The sequence below is a fragment of the Propithecus coquereli genome, unplaced genomic scaffold (assembly GCF_000956105.1).
Source record: "Propithecus coquereli isolate 6110/MARCELLA unplaced genomic scaffold, Pcoq_1.0 Scaffold5, whole genome shotgun sequence".
In the NCBI taxonomy this organism is placed as follows: domain Eukaryota; kingdom Metazoa; phylum Chordata; class Mammalia; order Primates; family Indriidae; genus Propithecus; species Propithecus coquereli.
Genome location: NW_012150840.1, coordinates 4,538,631 through 4,556,838, shown reverse-complemented (window position 1 = coordinate 4,556,838; position 18,208 = coordinate 4,538,631). Strand labels below are relative to the sequence as shown.

At 38.5% G+C, this 18,208-nt stretch overlaps 1 protein-coding gene across 1 annotated transcript in view; it reads left to right on the top strand.

Annotated features, from left to right (window-relative positions):
* Nucleotides 1–18,088, top strand: part of WDR89 (WD repeat domain 89) — a 31,920-nt gene extending 13,832 nt beyond the window's left edge. Inside the window, exon 2 of the mRNA XM_012656131.1 lies at nucleotides 16,866–18,088. Within this exon, the coding sequence (XP_012511585.1) occupies nucleotides 16,897–18,060 (1,164 nt within the window). The 5' untranslated portion in view covers nucleotides 16,866–16,896 and the 3' untranslated portion in view covers nucleotides 18,061–18,088. The remainder of the gene's footprint in view (nucleotides 1–16,865) is intronic.
* The last annotated feature ends 120 nt before the right edge of the window (nucleotides 18,089–18,208 follow it).

Sequence of the window (18,208 nt, the reverse complement as noted above, 5' to 3'; positions counted from 1 at the left end):
GGGTGCATACCACAGTACCCACCTAATTTTTTTATTTTCAGTAGAGACGGGGGTCTCACTCTTGCTTAGGCTGGTCTCAAACTCCTGAGCTCAAGCAGTCCTCCTGCCTCGGCTTCCCAGAGTGCTAGGCTTGAGGCACTGCACCCGTTCTGGTTTTTGCTTTAGATAGTCAATAATCTTTTAAGGAAAGTTTTAGAAGAGAAAGGTCATATATTTACCCTCATCTTTACCATTTCCTGTGCTCTTTATTTCTTGTGTCAATCCAGATTTCAGTCTAGTATCATACTCCTTTTACCTGAATAACTTTATTTAACGTTTCTCATGTTGCAGTTCTGCTGATAATGAATCTTCTCAGCTTTTGAATAGTCTTTTTTGAAAGACATTTTTGTTGGATGCAGAACTTTGTGTTGACAGGTTTTTCTTTCCTTTCAATGCTCTCAAGTGTCGTTCCTTTTTTCTCTGGCCTGCATAGTTTTTGATGAGAAGTTTGTAATAATTCTTTTCTTTGCTCCCATGATGCTTTGTTTTTTCTCTGACTGCCTTCAAGATTTTCTCTTTATCTTTGGTTTTCAGCAGTTTGACAGTGCATCTAGGGGTGTGTGTGTGTTTATCCTGATCTACTTGTATCTGTGGTTTATTGTGTTTTACTCATTTTGGAAAATTCTCGGCCATTATTTCTTAAATATTTCTTCAGTCCTTTCTTGGTACTAAGTTACATGTATATTACACTGTTTGATACTGTCCCTTAGCTCTGTGGTGGATTTTGTGCTCCCCTCTACTTTTCTTGTACCGTTTCAGTCAGGATAATTCTTGTTGCCCTATCTTAAAGTTCACTGATTCTTCCCCCAGCCATTTTGAGTGAACTGATAAGCCCTTTGAAAGAATTCTTCCTCTCTTATATGTTTTCTTTTTATTACTAACAATTCCATTTGACTTTTTCTTGCAGTTTTCTATCTTTCTGCTGAAATCCTCCATTTACTTGATCTTTTAACATTTTGATCATAGGCGTTTTTTTTCAATTAAAAACGTGAGGCATAATTCATGTGACAAAATTCACTATTTAAAAGTGTACAATTACATGGTTTTTAGTATATTCACAGTGTTGTACAACCATCACCACTATCTACTTTTTTCTTTTTCTTTCTTTTTTTTTTTTTCAAAATCTATGGTCAATGGATTTTTTTTTCTTTTCTTTTTTTTAGAACTATATGTATCACCACTATCTAATTCCAGAACCTTTCCATTACCCCAAAAGAGATACCCCATACCTATTAGCAGCCACTCCCAATTTCTCTCTTCTCCTAGTCCCTGGCAATCATTAGTCTTCTTTCTGTCTGTATAGATTTCCTTATTACGGATATTTCCTATAAGTGGAATCATACAATATGTGATCTTTTGTATCTGGCTTCTTTCATGTAGCATAATGTTTTCAAGATTCATCCGTGTCGAAGCATGTATCAGTACTTCATTTTTTTTTTAATGGTCAAATAATATTCTAATGTATGGATGCATATGCCACATTTTGTTTATCCATTCATTGGTTGATGGGCATTTGTGTTGTTTCTACTTTTTGGCTATTATGAATAATGCTACTATGAACATTCATGTTCAAGTTTTTATGTGAACATATGTGTAACTTTATGAGAAACTGCCAAACTGTTTTCCACAGGGGCTGCAACATTTCACATGCCCACCAGCAGAGTATAAGGGTTCTGATTTCTTCACATTCTTTTTTAAAAAATTTATTGTCTTTAATTGATGAATATAAGTTGTATATATTTATGGTGTACAGCAGGATATTTTGATATATGTATACATTATAAAATGGGTAAATCAAGCCAATTAACATATTCACTATCTCACATACTTATGTTTTTTTTTGTGGTGAGAACACTTAAATTCTACCCTCTTAGCAATTTTCAAGTACTGTATAGTATGTTGTTATTAACTACAGTGACCATGTTGTACAATAGCACTCTTGAATTTATTTTTCCTGTCCAACTGAAATTTTATATCCTTTCATCAGCATCTCCCTACTTCACCCTCCTCTCTGGTCCTGGTAACCACCATTCCCTTCTTTACTTCTATGGGTTTGACTTTTTAAAATTCCACATATAGATACGGATGTGGAAAAAAATATATATGTATACACACATACACACACATATATAAAATATGTGTATACATATACATGAGATCATGTGCTATATTTGCCTTTTTAATTTTTTAATTTTATTTTTTTTTTAGAGACAGGGTCTCACTCTTGCCCAGGCTGGTAATGAACTCCTGAGCTCAAGCTATTCTCCTGCTGTGGCCTCCCAGAGTGCTAGGATTATAGGCATGAACCACCGCACCTGGCCTGGTATTTGGCTTTTTGTGCCTGGTTTATTTCACTTAATATAATGTCCTCCAAATTTATTTCTGTTTCACAACCGACACGATTTCCTTCTTTTTTAAGGCTGAATAGTATTCTATTATGTATATATATATATGCCACATTTTCTTTATCCATTTGTCAGGTGGTGGACACTTAGGCTGATTCCATATCTTGGCTATTGTGAATAGTGCTGCAGTGAACATGGGAGTGCAGATACCTCTTCAACATATTGATTTCATTTCCTTTGCATATATACCCAGCAGTGAAAATGGTGGATCATATGGTAGTTCTATTTTTAATTTTTTGAGGAACCTCCATACTGTTTTCCATAATGGCTGAACTACAGTTTCTTCAGATTCCTGCCAACACTTGTTTTCTGTTTTGGGGGGTTTTTAAAAATAGTCAATTCATAGTTATTTTAGCGTCCATCATCTGGGTGATCTCTGGGTCTATTCTGTTTATTGCTTCATTTCTTGACAATTTGTTGGTGTTTTCTTATGTCTGTCTGTCTCTCAGATTGAATTCTGGACATCATATGTAGAAGAAAAGTAGAGATTGAAGTCAATAGTATTTACCCCTGGAGATGGACACCTGTGCTTCTGTCATACTGGGAGTGTTGAGGGTTGAACAGTCTAATCCGGTTTAGATTTTGTTGTTGCTATAGTTACCCTAGTATACCACAGACTTCAGATTCCTTCAGCTGTGAGCTGCTACTATCTTGTGCTTAGCATCGGGTCTGGGGTACTGGAAGGTTTTTCTCATTGTCCATGCTCAATTTCTCACCGAGCTCTGCATCCTCCAGCAGCACTGCTGGTGCTCTTTACTTAGTGTGAGACTTGGTGGAAACATAGAGTCATCCTCCTGCTTGATTTTTGTGTTTGTTTTGGTTTTTGTACTACATATATATAAAAAAATCTTTATTCTGTACCCACATTTGATTGATTGTTAACTTGGCTGGCTAAAATAATTCAAGGTTAGAGATAATTTTGATCCAGAATTTTGAAGGCTTTATTCCATTTTTTCCCTCACTCTCTCACCCAGGCTGGAGTGCAGTGAGGCCATACTGTCTCACTGTAACTTTGAGCTGCTGGGCTTGAGCGATCCTCCTGGCTCAGCCTCCTGACTAGGACTACAGGCATGTATCATCACAAACAGCTAATTTTTGAGTGGAGGAGGGTGTTGGGGGGTGCAGCCAGGGTCTCACTATGTTGCCCAGACTGATCTCAAACTCCTGGTCTCAAGCAGTCTTCACGCCTTGGCCTCCCAAAGTGCTGAGGCCTGAGCCATTGTGCCCAGATGATTCTTCAGATCTTTTATGTGACCTCTTTTCTCCGTGGACACTTTTAGAATCTTTCCTTTATCTCCAGCATTCTGAAATTTCAAGATATATGTGCCTTGGTGTGGGTCTTTTTTGGTATCCTTTTTGCTGGACACTCAGTTTTTTCTGTTCTAATTTCTTTGTTCTCTCTTTCTGGACTTTTCATTTTTAGGATATTGGACTTCCTAGATTGATGAGTCCTCTGATTTTTTTTTCTTTCTTTTTTTTTTTTTTCATTTTTTATTTTTTTAGAGACAATGTCTTGCGCTGTCATCCAGGCTGGAGTGCACTGGTGCAATTACAGCTCACTGCAGCCTCAAATTCCTGGGCTCAAGCAATCCTCCTGCCTAAACCTCCCGAATAGCTGGGACTATAGGCATGTGCCATGATATCTGGCTAGTTTTCTTATTTTTTCTAGAGACAGGGTCCTGCTATGTTGCGCAGGCTGGTCTTGAACTCCTGGCTTCAAGTGATCCTCCCCCCTCAGCCTTCCAAAATGCTGAAATTACAGGTATGAGCCACTGTGCCTGGCTTGGTTTCCTTTTCTTTTTTATTTTCTTTCTCTTTCTTTTCTACTTTAGTTGGGAGTATTCTTTAACTGTATCTTTTGGCTCTTGTATTCTGTATATCTCCTGTCTTATTTTTAACTTCCAAGAGCTCTTTCTTGTCCTCTGAATGTTTTTCTTCCTTGTTAAAGTACACCTAAAAATAAGGAATGCTTCACAAATTGACATGGTCATTCTTGGGCAGCGGCCATGCTAATCCTCTCTGTATCATCCCAATTTTAGTAGATACAATGCTGAAGTGAGCACCATGATGGTTTTTTATTTTCAAATGTATACACCTGTGCATAGTCATCACCCAGATTTTTCCTTTGTTCTCTTTCCCAGTTTATACCTCCCCCAAAGATAACTAGTATTCTAACTTCTATCATTATAGATTCATTTTGCCTGTTCTTTTTTTTTTCTTTTGTTTTTTTTCTTTTTGAGACAGAGTCTCACTCTGTTGCCTGGGCTAGAATGCCGTGGCATCATCCTAGCTCACAGCAACCTCAAACTCCTGGGCTCAAGTGATCCTCCTCCCTCAGCCTCTTGGGTAGCTGGGACTACAGGCATGCGCCGCCATGCCCGGCTAATTTTTTCTATATGTTTTTAGCTGTCCAATTAATTTCTTTTATTTTGGCAGAGACGGGGTCTTGCTCTTGCTCAGGCTGGTCTCGAATTCCTGAGCTCAAACGATCCGCCCACCTCGGCCTCCCAGAGTGCTAGGATTACAGGTGTGAGCCACCGCGCCCGGCCTATTTTGCCTATTCTTAAACTTTATAGAAATGAAATCATATATTACTTTTAAGTCTGACACAAATGAGTACTATATGATTTCATTTCTACAAAGTTTAAGAATTTTGTCAGGCTTCTTTCACTAAATAGTTCTGAGATTCATCCATGTTGTTACATGTACCACTAGTATGTTTTTTATTGCTGTGTAGAATTCCACTGTATTAATATACCCCAAATTATCAACAAAGCCTATTTAAACAACTGAATAATTATCTAATTGTCCAATTAATCATCTTATAATTATTTTAAAAGCTTGAAATTTTCCTAAAAGTACTATGCCAACAGTATATTTGCCTTGTTGCTTAGGCCAGAAACCTAGGAATCATTTTTGATTCCTCTTCTTATACCCACCCCACTTACAGTCTTACCAGGAAATTCTGTTTATTTCTCTTTCATTTTTTTTTTTTTTTGAGACAGAGTCTCACTGTGTTGCCCGAGCTAGAGTGCCGTGGCATCAGCCTAGCTCACAGCAACCTCAAAGTCCTGGACTCAAGCAATCCTTCTGCCTCAGCCTCCCAAGTAGCTGGGACTACAGGCATGCGCCACCATGCCTGGCTAATTTTTTTCTATGTATTTTTAGTTTTCCAATTAATTTCTTTCTAATTTTAGTAGAGGCGGGGTCTCGCTCTTGCTCAGGCTGGTCTCGAACTCCTGAGCTCAAACAATCCGCCCGCCTCGGCCTCCCAGAGAGCTAGGATTACAGGCATGAGCCACCGCGCCCGGCCTTCTCTTTCATTTTTATGACCTGAGTCCAGCCACTTCTCCTTGCCATCATTTTTCTTTCCCAGGAGTTTGCACAAACCTCTAAACTACTCTCACTCTTGCCGTGAAGTCTTCTCTCCAGGCAGCAGCCAGAGGAGTCCATTCACAGTGTCTTCTTACCTGCTCTCAACCCGCAGTGACCTTCTTTCTCACTTGACGGTAAAATCCAAAGTTCTTACTATAGCCTGCAGGGCTCTTATCTGGCTCCAGCAACGTCTTTCATTCATTTCCTGCACCACTCTTCCTTTCTCTGACTCAGCTTTAGCTGTACTTGCCTGCTTGCTGTTTTCCTCTGCCGACGGGGGTCTTGCCCCACGTAGTCCAATACTTTGCTCCCTCCTTTCCTTCTGGTCTCAGCTCCGTTGTCACCACCTCATGGGAGAGGCTTTCCCTTAATGGTTGAATCTATTAAATATAAGGCCTCTCCTGCCTCATCATTCTTGCGTTATACTATATTATTTTTTATAACACTCATCACTGGCTATTTTTATTATTATAATTATCTGTGTACCCATTTATCCTCCCACTGTCCTCCATGAGGGCAGGACTTTGTCTGTGTTCTTTGCTGAATCCAGTATGTTCTAGGCCTGTCATGTCATAACCCTTCAGGAGTTGTTTTTGAATTCTTGAGTAGGGTAATTCTTTAGAACTTTTGAGTAGATTTAGTGTTGTTAGAGCTTATCAATTTCTAACCGTAATATACATAATATTCAAGTAGCTGGCTCATTGATAATGTTAACATCATTTTATAATAGGACATGGTTATTTTTATTTTTCCTGTTTTTTTTTTTTTTGCAGTTATTAAAGACAGCATTTGCTTAATTGTTCAACGTGTCTTTTCAGAATTAGAAAACGAAGAAATAGTAAACATATAGTACCAATTCAAGAATTGGATTATTTCACATTGCTTCTAACTGTTCCAAATTAAGACATCTGGTGACTGGGGAAGTTTGGTTTCTCTGTTTGGTTAACCAGCTGGTTGTTCTGGAAAGGAAAAAGGCAGTTAATTGTTCTTGTTGAAAGAAGCTGGGCATTTATAGACTTACTATAAAGGGTGACTTTTGGATGGGAGATTTTCTTGGGAAACTGGACCTCTCAGGATGTTATTGAGGAAAATGTCTTTGCTTTTTAAAAGGTGCTTTGAAGGTGGTATCTGAAACTTGCAGTATGATCTTATACTGCATGAGAAAGTGTGTGTCATTCTCTCCCACCCCTCCCCCTTTTCCTTGGTAACAGATTCCTGCACTTTAAAAATTGCGCTTTTCCTAAGAATTTTAGTGTATTTAATGCATGAGATGCCATATGTTACTGCAACCAGTATCTTGAACATTCATGTGAATAAGAATAGCGTCTTCAGACTTGCTAAGCAGGATTAATTTACAAAGACACTAAGTCTCAGTCATTAATGAATATGAAATTTAAAATTATATTGGAGTTGTAGCAGATGTCAGTTTAGCATACCTTCTACTAAATATTCAGCACTTCTTCCCAATTTGAAACAAATGGTTCTTTGGCAAATTATTTTAAAGACAATTCTGTGGCTGGTTTAAAACATACAAATTTTTCAAAATTGTTGATATAAAAGTTTTCTGGGAAAGATTCTACTGAAGTTTTACCAATGTATACTTTTTATCCCAAGGTATTGTTTCCTCTAGGACATACTGATAATGTATTATAATACATTTTATATATAATATATAAACACATGTATAATTATAATGTGTATAACATATGAGTGTTGCTATTTCACTCTTCATTGTTTTTCTGAAATGTTAACAAGATTCTTAAGCTTCCCCTGTGCAGTTTTGCTTCAGATAAACTGACATCAGATATGCTTCATAAATATTAAGCCTCTTGGCCGGGCGCGGTGGCTCACACCTGTAATCCTAGCACTATGGGAGGCCGAGGCGGGTGGATCGTTTGAGCTCAAGAGTTCAAGACCAGCCTGAGCAAGAGCGAGACCCCGTCTCTACCAAAAAAATAGAAAGAAATTAGCAGGACAACTAAAAATATATACAAAAGAATTAGCTGGGCATGGTGGCGCATGCCTGTAGTCCCAGCTACTTGGGAGGCTGAGGCAGGAGGATTGCTTGAGCCCAGGAGTTTGAGGTTGCTGTGAGCTAGGCTGACGCCACGGTACTCTAGCCAGGGCAACAGAGTGAGACTGTGTCTCAAAAAAAAAAAAAAAAAAAAAAAAAATATTAAGCCTCTTTAATGTCCAGTATAGAGCTTTTGTGGCTACCATTAGATTTTTCAGGTTTGCCAACTGGCCTTGCCACTAGCACATGACATTAGCCATTAGCAGCTATTGCTTCCAGGTCCTCTGCTCATATTCCCTCTTTTAAAAAATTAATATGCTACATGCTTATGTAGAGGCAACATAGTATACCCCTATTTTAAAAAAGTATATAGAGGCAGGATAGTGTCGGAATTTATAACATGGGCTCTGCAACAAGAATACTCGGAGTTCAGAAACCAGCTTTACTACATATTAGCTGTGCTCTTCTGATAAGCAAAATGGACATAATAGTACTTATGAGATTGTTATTAAATTATCATCATCATTAAAATTTCTACAATATAGGAAAAAACTAGAAAGAAGACCATCCCCTCACACATTCCAGGTATTTTAAAATACATTTTATGAACATTATTCCAGAGACCCTTCTGTGCATATATAAGGACAAAATGGACAGAGGTATGCATTAATACAAATAATTTTATTAAAGTGGAATAGTAAGGCCAGGTGTGGTGGCCTGTGCTTGTAATTCCAGCACTTTGGGAGATCGAGGTGGGAGGGTTGCTTGAGGCTAAGAGGTTGAGACCAGCCTGGGCAACAAAGCGAGACCCTGTTTCTACAAAAAAATTTTTTTTTTTTTTTTTTTGAGACAGAGTCTCACTCTGTTGCCCAGGCTAGAGTGCCGTGGCGTCAGCCCAGCTCACAGCAACCTCAAACTCCTAGGCTCAAGCAATCCTCCTGCCTCAGCCTCCCAGGTAGCTGGGACTACAGGCATGCACCACCATGCCCGGCTAATTTTTTTCTATTTTTAGTTGTTTGGCTAATTTCTTTCTATTTATAGTACAGACGGGGTCTCGCTGTTGCTCAGGCTGGTCTCGAACTCCTGAGCTCAAGCAATCCTCCCGCCTCGGCCTCCCAGAGTGCTAGGATTACAGGCGTGAGCCACCGTGCCTGGCTTCTACAAAAAATTTTTAAAAATTAGCTGGACATGGTGGCACATGCCTGTAGTCCTAGCTACTTTGGAGGCTGAGATGAGAGGATCCCCTGGGCCCAGGAGTTTGAGATTATACCACTGTACTCCAGCCTGGGTGACAGAGTGAGACTCTCTCTCTAAAGAAATAATGATAATAAAGTGGGATAGTATGTTATACATTTTCTCTAATTAGTATTACATTTTAGTTTACCTTGGATTTAATCTACAAAAAATAAATAAAAGAAATGACTGAAATTCAGTTTTTTAATACAAGAGATTCTGATTCTTGAAAATTCACTTTGAATTTAACTTTTTAAAAAGATGAATGTCATTAAGGGGTTGGAATCATTGTGTTTTGGAGTTTGTTAAACTACATGTTTCAGATATGTCCATAGCTTATTGACTGATACAGTCAAATGTAGGTTTTCCTGGAGAGCAGATAGCCTTTCATGTGGTGATTAGAGGACTCAGACTCCTTTCATTTTATGGCCTTAACCATCCTGTAGGCGCTTGGAGTCCTCTGCATCCAATCAGCAGATAGATGAAGAGAAGGTGGAGAAGACACATCACCTTCACCTTCACCTGGCCTAAACGTGGCATGCATCACTTCCACTGGCAAAAACTAGTCACATGCTAGGGCCGAGACAGTCCTTGCTGGGGGACCTGGGCTCTCTTTTCTCTTCTGAGATTGAACTGAATGTCTTATCCCAATCCCAGTCCCTTAAATCACAGGTGTATTCCACTCCTGTGGGCTGCTTCTCATTTCCCAAACTTAGCATGGAGACCTTAGAAAAATAGTAAGCCCTAGCAACCCTCCATGCCTGCAGTAATAAATAGGAGTATTTACTTTTGAGAGATTTTTTTTGAGGTTGTCTACCAACCCCCTCAGTATGCTTCTTTCCTAATTTGGGATTATTAGTGAGAATTCTTGAGATTTTAATTTTACCTTTCCTCAGTAATGCTTTGGGGAAGGGGCTATTGACATAGGGAGATTCTATTGGGCTCTCCTGTGTAATTTCTGGTTTATAATGAAGATAGATTAGGGAGGTGACTAGGGCAGAGCTTGGTGGTAGTTCTGATTGGCCTGCTAGAGCCTTCTCAGGTCTGGAATTGAGGTTGATTTAAGGGCTTTTCAGCATTGGGACATTCCTAGTATGTAAGTACCTCAAATCCTTTTCTGTCTAGAGCCTGTAAACATCCATGATATGTATCAAGGGGCATTTAAAAAAAAACCTTTTGATGTCAGGCACAGTGGTTCATGCCTGTAATCTCAGCACTTTGGGAGGCCAAGGTGGAAGGATCACTTGAGGCCAGGAGTTTGAGACCAGCCAGAACAACACGGTGAGACCCCATCTCTACAAAAAATTAAAAAATTATCTGGGCGCGATGGCACACACCTGTAGTCCCAGCTACTCAGGAGGCTGAGGTGGCAGGATCGCTTAAGCCCAGGAGTTGGAGGAGGCTGCAGTGAGCTGTGACTCCAGCCTGGGTGACAGAGCAAGACCATGTCCCTAAATTAAAACAAAACAAAACAAAAAAAAAACCTTTTTGGAATAATGTTAGGTTTATACAAAAGTTAAAGTTGCAAAAATAGTACAAAGTTCCTGTGTACCCTTCACCCAGCTTTCTTAATGTTAACCATGGTACATTTGTCAAAACTAAGAAATTAACATTGCTATAATACTAGTATGAATAACTAAACAACAGAGTTTATTTGGATTTTACCCGGTTTACCACAAATGTCCTTTTTCTGGCCTAGGATCTAATCAAGGAATACCACATTGTATTTAGTCACATCTTTCTTAGTTTCGACCAATCTGTGACAGTTGCTTAGTCTTTTCTTGCTTTTTATGATCTTGAAACTTTTGAAGAGTACTGGCCAGGTATTTGTAGACTGTCCTTCACTTTGGGTTTGTCTGATGTTTTCTCATGGTTAGACTGAGGTTCTGGATTTAGGGGAAGAATGCCACAGAGGTGAAATGCCTTTCTTATCACATCATACCAGGAGGCACATGACAGGAACATGACTGATGATGTTACTGTTGATCAGTTGGTCACAGTGATGTCTTCTGGGTTTCTCCACAGTGAAATTACCATCTTTACCCTTTACATACTCTGTTCTTTGAATGCAAGTAACTAAGTCCACCCTATACTCAAGAGGAGGAAGATTAAGTTTCACCTCCTAGAGGGGATATATCTACATATATTACTTGGAATCCTTCTGTAAGGAAGATTTGTCCCTTCTGCCTCATTTATCATTTATTTTTATCAGTACGGATTCATGGATATTTATTTTATTCTTTGAGTTATAATCCAAGAGTATTATTACTTTGTTGTCCAGATTGTCCTAGATCTGCCAATGGGAGATCTTGGTTCTGGTGTCTTTTTTTTCCCCCCTTTTCTTTAGGCCCTTCATTCTCCAAGGAGCTGAAGGGCCATTATTTTTTCTTTATTTGAGTTGGGGTGTTGCTATGTCACCCAGGCTAGAGTGCAGTGGCGCGATCACAGCTCACTGCAGCCTTGAACTCCTGAGTTCAAGTGATCTTCCCGCCTCAGCATCCTGTGTTGCTGGGATTATAGGCACGACCACCATGCCCGGCTTCAGGGACATTTTTAATAGGCAAATCCTAAGCTATTCTGGTTGGCACCTAACTAAAAAATAAGAATCTTATGGGGGTTCACTGAGAACTTTGACCAGTGAAACTCCATCATTTTTTGAAATGTATTGAAGTTCATATGCTCTTTGAGGAATATTTTTCATTATAAAATGAAAAATAAAAATCTATAAAAGAAAGCACCAACTTAATTTGGTATGTCTGTAGTTTATTCAGATTTGAGAGTTGTTTGGCTCATATTTGTGTTTATGAAATTTTGCGTGTTGATTCATTTTTTTAAACAGTTAATATAAAAGCAACTAAGACAGCTTAGGTTTCTTAACAGCTGTAAGAATTACAGTTTTTAAAATGTGAAATGAGTTTAAATGCATAATACAAATCAAATGCAAATCAGAAAGAAAGGAAATTAATATTTTTTGCTTTTTTTCTTTATGCCAACAGTTGTGCCCTTTAGATACTTATGCTTTGTGTTCTTGTATCATTCTGTGATTATCTCTGTCCTGGTACCTATCATCCTATATTGTAATTGTTTACTTGTCTGTCCCCCAGCTTCTTAAAGATGACAAGTGTGTTTTTTGTCCAAATTGCTAGCAGTTAGTGTAGTACTATCCATAGTGGATACTTAGTGTTGAGCACATCAATTTTTATCCCCATTTTAAAGATGAGGAAACTGAGGCTTAGAAAGATTAGTAATATGTACCAAGATGACTTTACTAGTTTGTGGTAGAAAAAGTTTGAAATTAGGGTTTTTGCTTCTTAAACTCCAAATCGATGATCTCTGAAAATATTCATAAGAAGTTAGTAACTTTTATTGCCTCCTGGAATAGGAAAGGAGCTTGAGCACAGAAATGTTCCAATACAGTAGTTTTGGAACCTTTTGAATTTTGAACCACATGACTATGTTAGATATTCAAAAATATAAATATTTTATTAAACATACAGAAACTTACCAGATGGAATTCTATATTAAGCTTTTTAAATATTGCATCATATGAGCGATTTGTTTTTTTATTTTGTTGATGTGTTTAGAATCAGGGATCCTACCATAATTAGTATAGATTTTCTTTTTAATTGGTTGGTATATGGTTTCAAATTGCATAGATTTTTATAAAAAGTTTTCTGGGAGTTCCTCTGTATATCTCATTTATCCTTTTTATTTTTGAACAAAAACAATTAAAAAGGGAGAGAGGAAGAACAGAAGATCTAAGTCCCTCTCTAATGTGAATGAAATTTTACTTTTTAAAGTATTTTTTCTTAATCTTTATTTGTAGGGACTTTTTAAATTAGGTCAGTACTTGGCGATATACCCAAGATTTTATTTGATTATCTCTAATTAGAGTAGTTCTGGCTGCATTTACAAAAACTCTGCTGCAAACTGACTTAAATAATCAGGAAATGTTGAATCTCATAAATATGGTATAAAACTTCTTTCAATCAGTGGGCTTGAATCTACTTTAGAGTTAGGGCTCCAAATCTGGGCAGCTTGTAGTTGGAGGGGAATGCATATTACAGATTGGTAAAAATGTAAAGTTTCTGAACCAGTAAATGGTATGAGGTTCACTGTGATTGGTTTAGGCCAATCAGGACCAGTCCCAGAGATGGAGTCAAGAGCTAAAACCATATTGATGCCACCTGGTGGGTGAGAAGGGGGAATTTGAAGAGTTACATTATTTTGTCCATTTGGATGTCTTAATTGTCCTTCAAATAAAATATGTATAATTGACTTCTCTGTCCCTAATAATAACTTTTGAGGAATATAATTGTGCTGGATAATGGGTACATGGGGGTTTCTTTTACTACTCTCTACTCCATACAAATTCCATAATAAAAAGTTTTTAAAGAGAAAAGTGGATCACAAAAATAAAAAGTAAAGGATGATTGTTTATTGTAACTCTTTTTCTGGGTTGGTGTGTGTTTTTACAATCATACTGATTGTTTTCTTTCTCCTCTATTAATATGTAGAATTAACATGTAATTCTTCTTCTCAAAGCCTAAAAAGCACATCCCTTAATTAAAGTTGACAGTAGTACTTTAGTATTGACATAGAAGACCAATAGCTTATTATTAGAATGAAGACAGGTTCACAGGTTTTGAAGTTACCACTTGCATTTCAAACCAAACTCCCCCAACATGCTCACTTAATAGCTACAAGAGCATGGGCAAGTTAGTCTCTCTTACCTTCAATTTCCTTTGTAAAATGATCATAATAACAAATCTCATAAGGATAAATGGTGAGGATTTAAAAACTGTACATAAGTTTCTAGCAAATAGCCTAGCATTTGTTCAGCTCCAGTTACAATTATAGCCATGTGCTGCTTAACAACGAGAAATATGGGGTTAGGCCAGTGGTCCCCAATCTTTTTTGGCACCAGGGACCAGTTTCATGGAAGACAATTTTTCCACAGACCAGGGTAGGGGGATGGTTTCAGGATGATTCAAACGCATTACGTTTATTGTGCAGTCACACCTCTCTGCTAATGATAATCGGTATTTGCAGCTGCTCCCCAGTGCTAGCATCACCACCTCAGCTCCACCTCAGATCATCAGGCATTAGAGTCTCATAAGGAGTGCGCAACCTGGATCCCTTGCATGCACAGTTTACAGTAGGGTTCAGGCTCTCACGAGAATCTAATGCTGCTGATCTGACAGGAGGCGGAGCTCAGGCGGTGATGCGAGTGATGTGGAGCAGCTGTAAATATGGATGAAACTTTGCTCGCTCACCCAATGCTCACCTCCTGCTGTGCAGCCCAGGTTGTAACAGGCCATGGACTGGTAGAGGTCCTTGGGAAGCAGTTGGGGACCGCAGGGTAAGGCAATTTTGTCACGTGAACATCACAGGATGCACTGTGCTTACACAATTTAGATGGTATAGCTTATTGCTCCTGGGCTGCAAACTTATACAACACGTCACTGTACTGAACACTGTAGGCAGTTGTAATACAGTGGTAAATATTTGTGTATCTAAACATAAAAATGAGGCCGGGTTCGGTGGCTCACACCTGTAATCCTAGCACTCTGGGAGGCCAAGGCGGGAGGATTGCTTGAGCTCAGGAGTTTGAGACCAGCCTGAGCAAGAGCGAGACCCCGTCTGTACTATAAATAGAAAGAAATTAGCCAAACAACTAAAAATAGAAAAAATTAGCTGGGCACGGTGGCGTGTGCCTGTAGTCCCAGCTACTCGGGAGGCTGAGGCAGGAGGATCGCTTGAGCCCGGGAGTTTGAGGTTGCTGTGAGCTAGGCTGATGCCACGGCACTCTAGCTCGGGCAACAGAGTGAGACTCTGTCTCAAAAAAAAAAAAAAAGAAAGCAAATGTGGTAAAAAGTTAACAGTTGGTGAACCTAGGAGGTGAAGGGCTCTGTGTGTGTTTATTGCACTACTATTCTTGCTTTTTAGTGTTTTTTTAAATATTTAAATTTAAAAGTTGGGAGGGGCGCTTATTTCTGTTTTGAACCCAAGTCCATCTTTTTAATATTTTTTGCCCATTGTTTTAATTGTGCTGTTTATAGCCACTCTGATGGATCCAAGTTCTCTCTCATGTGGTGTTAGTGGTATTGGTGGTGGTGATATTGGTAATTTTTACATAACGTGTATTGAGTATGTACTGTGACATATGCCAGACATCGTGTGGAACACATTACATACATTATTTTAGTTAATCCTCCTAACACCTCTTGAGTTAGTACTCATTTCTTCTTTTAAAGATGAAAAGACAGATGCTTAGAAATCACTAAAGCAACAGAAAAAACGTTTCATCTTAAGAATGCAAATGTGAGTTTGTGAGGCAGGCTAGAATATTCATTGATGAAAAGCATGATAGAAAAATTTGTGATAACGTTACTAGGCATGCATATTTTTCTGGCCTTTAACTTGTTGAATGTGTAAGCTACCATGGAGAAGCCTCTAGTGTGGTGGTTAAAAGCACAGTTCCTGAAGCCAGAAAGCCTAGGTTCAAATCCCAGTTCCACCATTTGCAAGATGCTGCTGCCTGAGAAGCACTTCTCCAGGATTGTATACTGGGAACTTCTCTCATATTAGTTTCCTATTGCTGCTGTAACAAATTACTACAAATTTAGTAGCTTGAAATAATACAAGTTTATTATCTTACAGTTCTGGAGGTCAGAAGTCCTAAATGGATGTCACTGGGCTAAAATTAAGGTGTCAGCAAGGGACTAAATTTTCACTTGGAAACGCTAGAGGAGAATATTTCCTTGCCTTTTCCAGTCTCTAGAGAATCTACCCACATTCCCTGGTTTATGACCTCTATCTTCAAAACCAGCAGTGTCATATCTCTCTGTGCCTTCCTTCTAAGTAACGTCTCCCTGTGATTCTTCTGCCTTCCTCTTCTACTTTTTTGTTTAGAGACGGTCTCATTCTGTCGCCCAGGCTGGAGTGCAGTGGTGTGATCATAGCTCACTGCAACCTCAAACTTCCTGGGTTCAATTGATCTCCTGCCTCAGCCTCCCGAGAAGCTGGAACTACAGACCCATGCCACCACACCCAGCTAATTTTTTTATTTTTTTATAGAGATGCGGTCTTGCTACATTGCCCAGGCTGGTCTCAAACTCCTGGACTTAGGTGATCCTCCTGTCTTGGCCTCCTAAAGTGCTGGGATTAGAGGTGTGAACCACGGCACCTGGCCTCCCTCTTCCACATTTAAAGACACTTGTTATTACTTTGGGCCTACCCAATGTAATAACAGATAATCTAGAATAATCTCCCTCTTTTATGATTAGCCTTAAATTAGACTGATTAGCAACCTTAATTCCATCTCCAATCTCAATTCTCCTTTGCCATGTAACCTAACATATTCACAGATTCCAGGGATTAAGGCGTGGGTATCTTTGGGGGACTTTGTTTTTTTCCTATATATCTATATTTAAATTCTGAAGTTGTATAAAGTAGCTGGGGCCAGGAGATGACGATTCCAAAGTGGAGATTCTGGCCAATGCTGAGCACTGTGAGTAGGGCCAATAATTGGGTTTGAGTTAGAAGGAACTACCGAGTGGTATCTATACATGTTTTTTAATTCTCTTACTATTATAAAATATATATAATAAATTCAATATTAAAGAGTGGAGTAGAAGGCAACTTTTAGTTGCATCTTAGTAAAGAAATGATTAAAATATTAGAATACATTTTATTTCTGTTGTTTCGTGCCAGCCTCCAGAGTAAATTGTTCTTGATTTAATTGCAATTTAGAGAAGCTTCAAGTTTAATTTTAATTTTTAAATTTTTTATTACAGAGTTTAACTACCCTCGGATGCTCCTGTTGATATGGAGAAGATTGAGGAACAATTCGCTAATCTGCACATATATAAATGTTCCTCAGGAACTAAAGAACCCACTTACCTTCTTGACATAGACACATCAAAGACTGTTCAAAGAGAAAAAGAAAGCTTGGTGGCTGTTTTATGTTCTAATGGATCAATCAGAATATATGATAAAGAAAGGTTAAATGTACTACGAGAATTTAGTGGATATCCTGGACATCTCAATGGAGTCAAATTTGCAAATTCCTGTGACAGTGTGTATTCAGCATGTACTGATGGCACTGTAAAATGTTGGGATGCTAGATTAGCCAGTGAAAAACCTATCCAGCTGTTTAAGGGTTATCCTTCCAATGTTTTTATCAGTTTTGATATCAACTGTAATGATCATGTCATTTGTGCTGGTACAGAAAAAGTTGATGATGATGCATTGTTGGTATTTTGGGATGCAAGAATGAATTCTCAGGATTTCTCTACTACTAAAGACCCACTTGGTGCATATTCAGAGACACATAGTGATGATATCACTGAAGTACGTTTCCATCCCAGCAATCCCAACATGGTGGTCTCTGGTTCAACTGATGGCCTAGTAAATGTATTTGATATTAGTGTTGATAACGAAGAGGATGCACTGGTTACAACCTGTAACTCAGTTTCATCAGTAAGCTGTATTGGTTGGTCTGGGAAAGATTATAAACAGATTTACTGCATGACACATGATGAAGGATTTTATTGGTGGGATCTTAATCATCTGGATACTGATGAACCAATTACATGCTTGAATATCCAGGATGTCAGAGAAATAGTTCACATGAAAGAAGGTATTTTGGACTATTTGATTGGTGGCCTATATCATGAAAAGTTGGATAAATTGTTTGTTATTGGAGGCACGAACAAAGGAAGGATTCACTTAATGAACTGCACCACATCAGGATTGATCCATGTGACGAGCCTTCAGGGAGGACATGCTGCTACAGTCCGTTCTTTCAGTTGGAATATGCAGGATGATTCTTTGCTGACTGGGGGAGAAGATGCACAGTTGTTACTTTGGAAACCTAGAGCTATGGAGAAGACCTTTACAAAGAAAGACAGCATGAAAATAGCGTCCTCTGTGCACCAGCGAGTACGAGTTCACAGTAATGATTCTTATAAGAGAAGGAAAAAGCAGTGATATCACATTGGCAGTTTACTTGGTAGGTTTTATGCTTTGAATTGACCGAAATGTCATCTGAAAAAATAAAAAAGATAAACAGTATTGTTTCAAGTAATTATTTTTGTTTAGTACCTGTGGTAGCCATCTTTTTTTTTTTTTTTTTTTT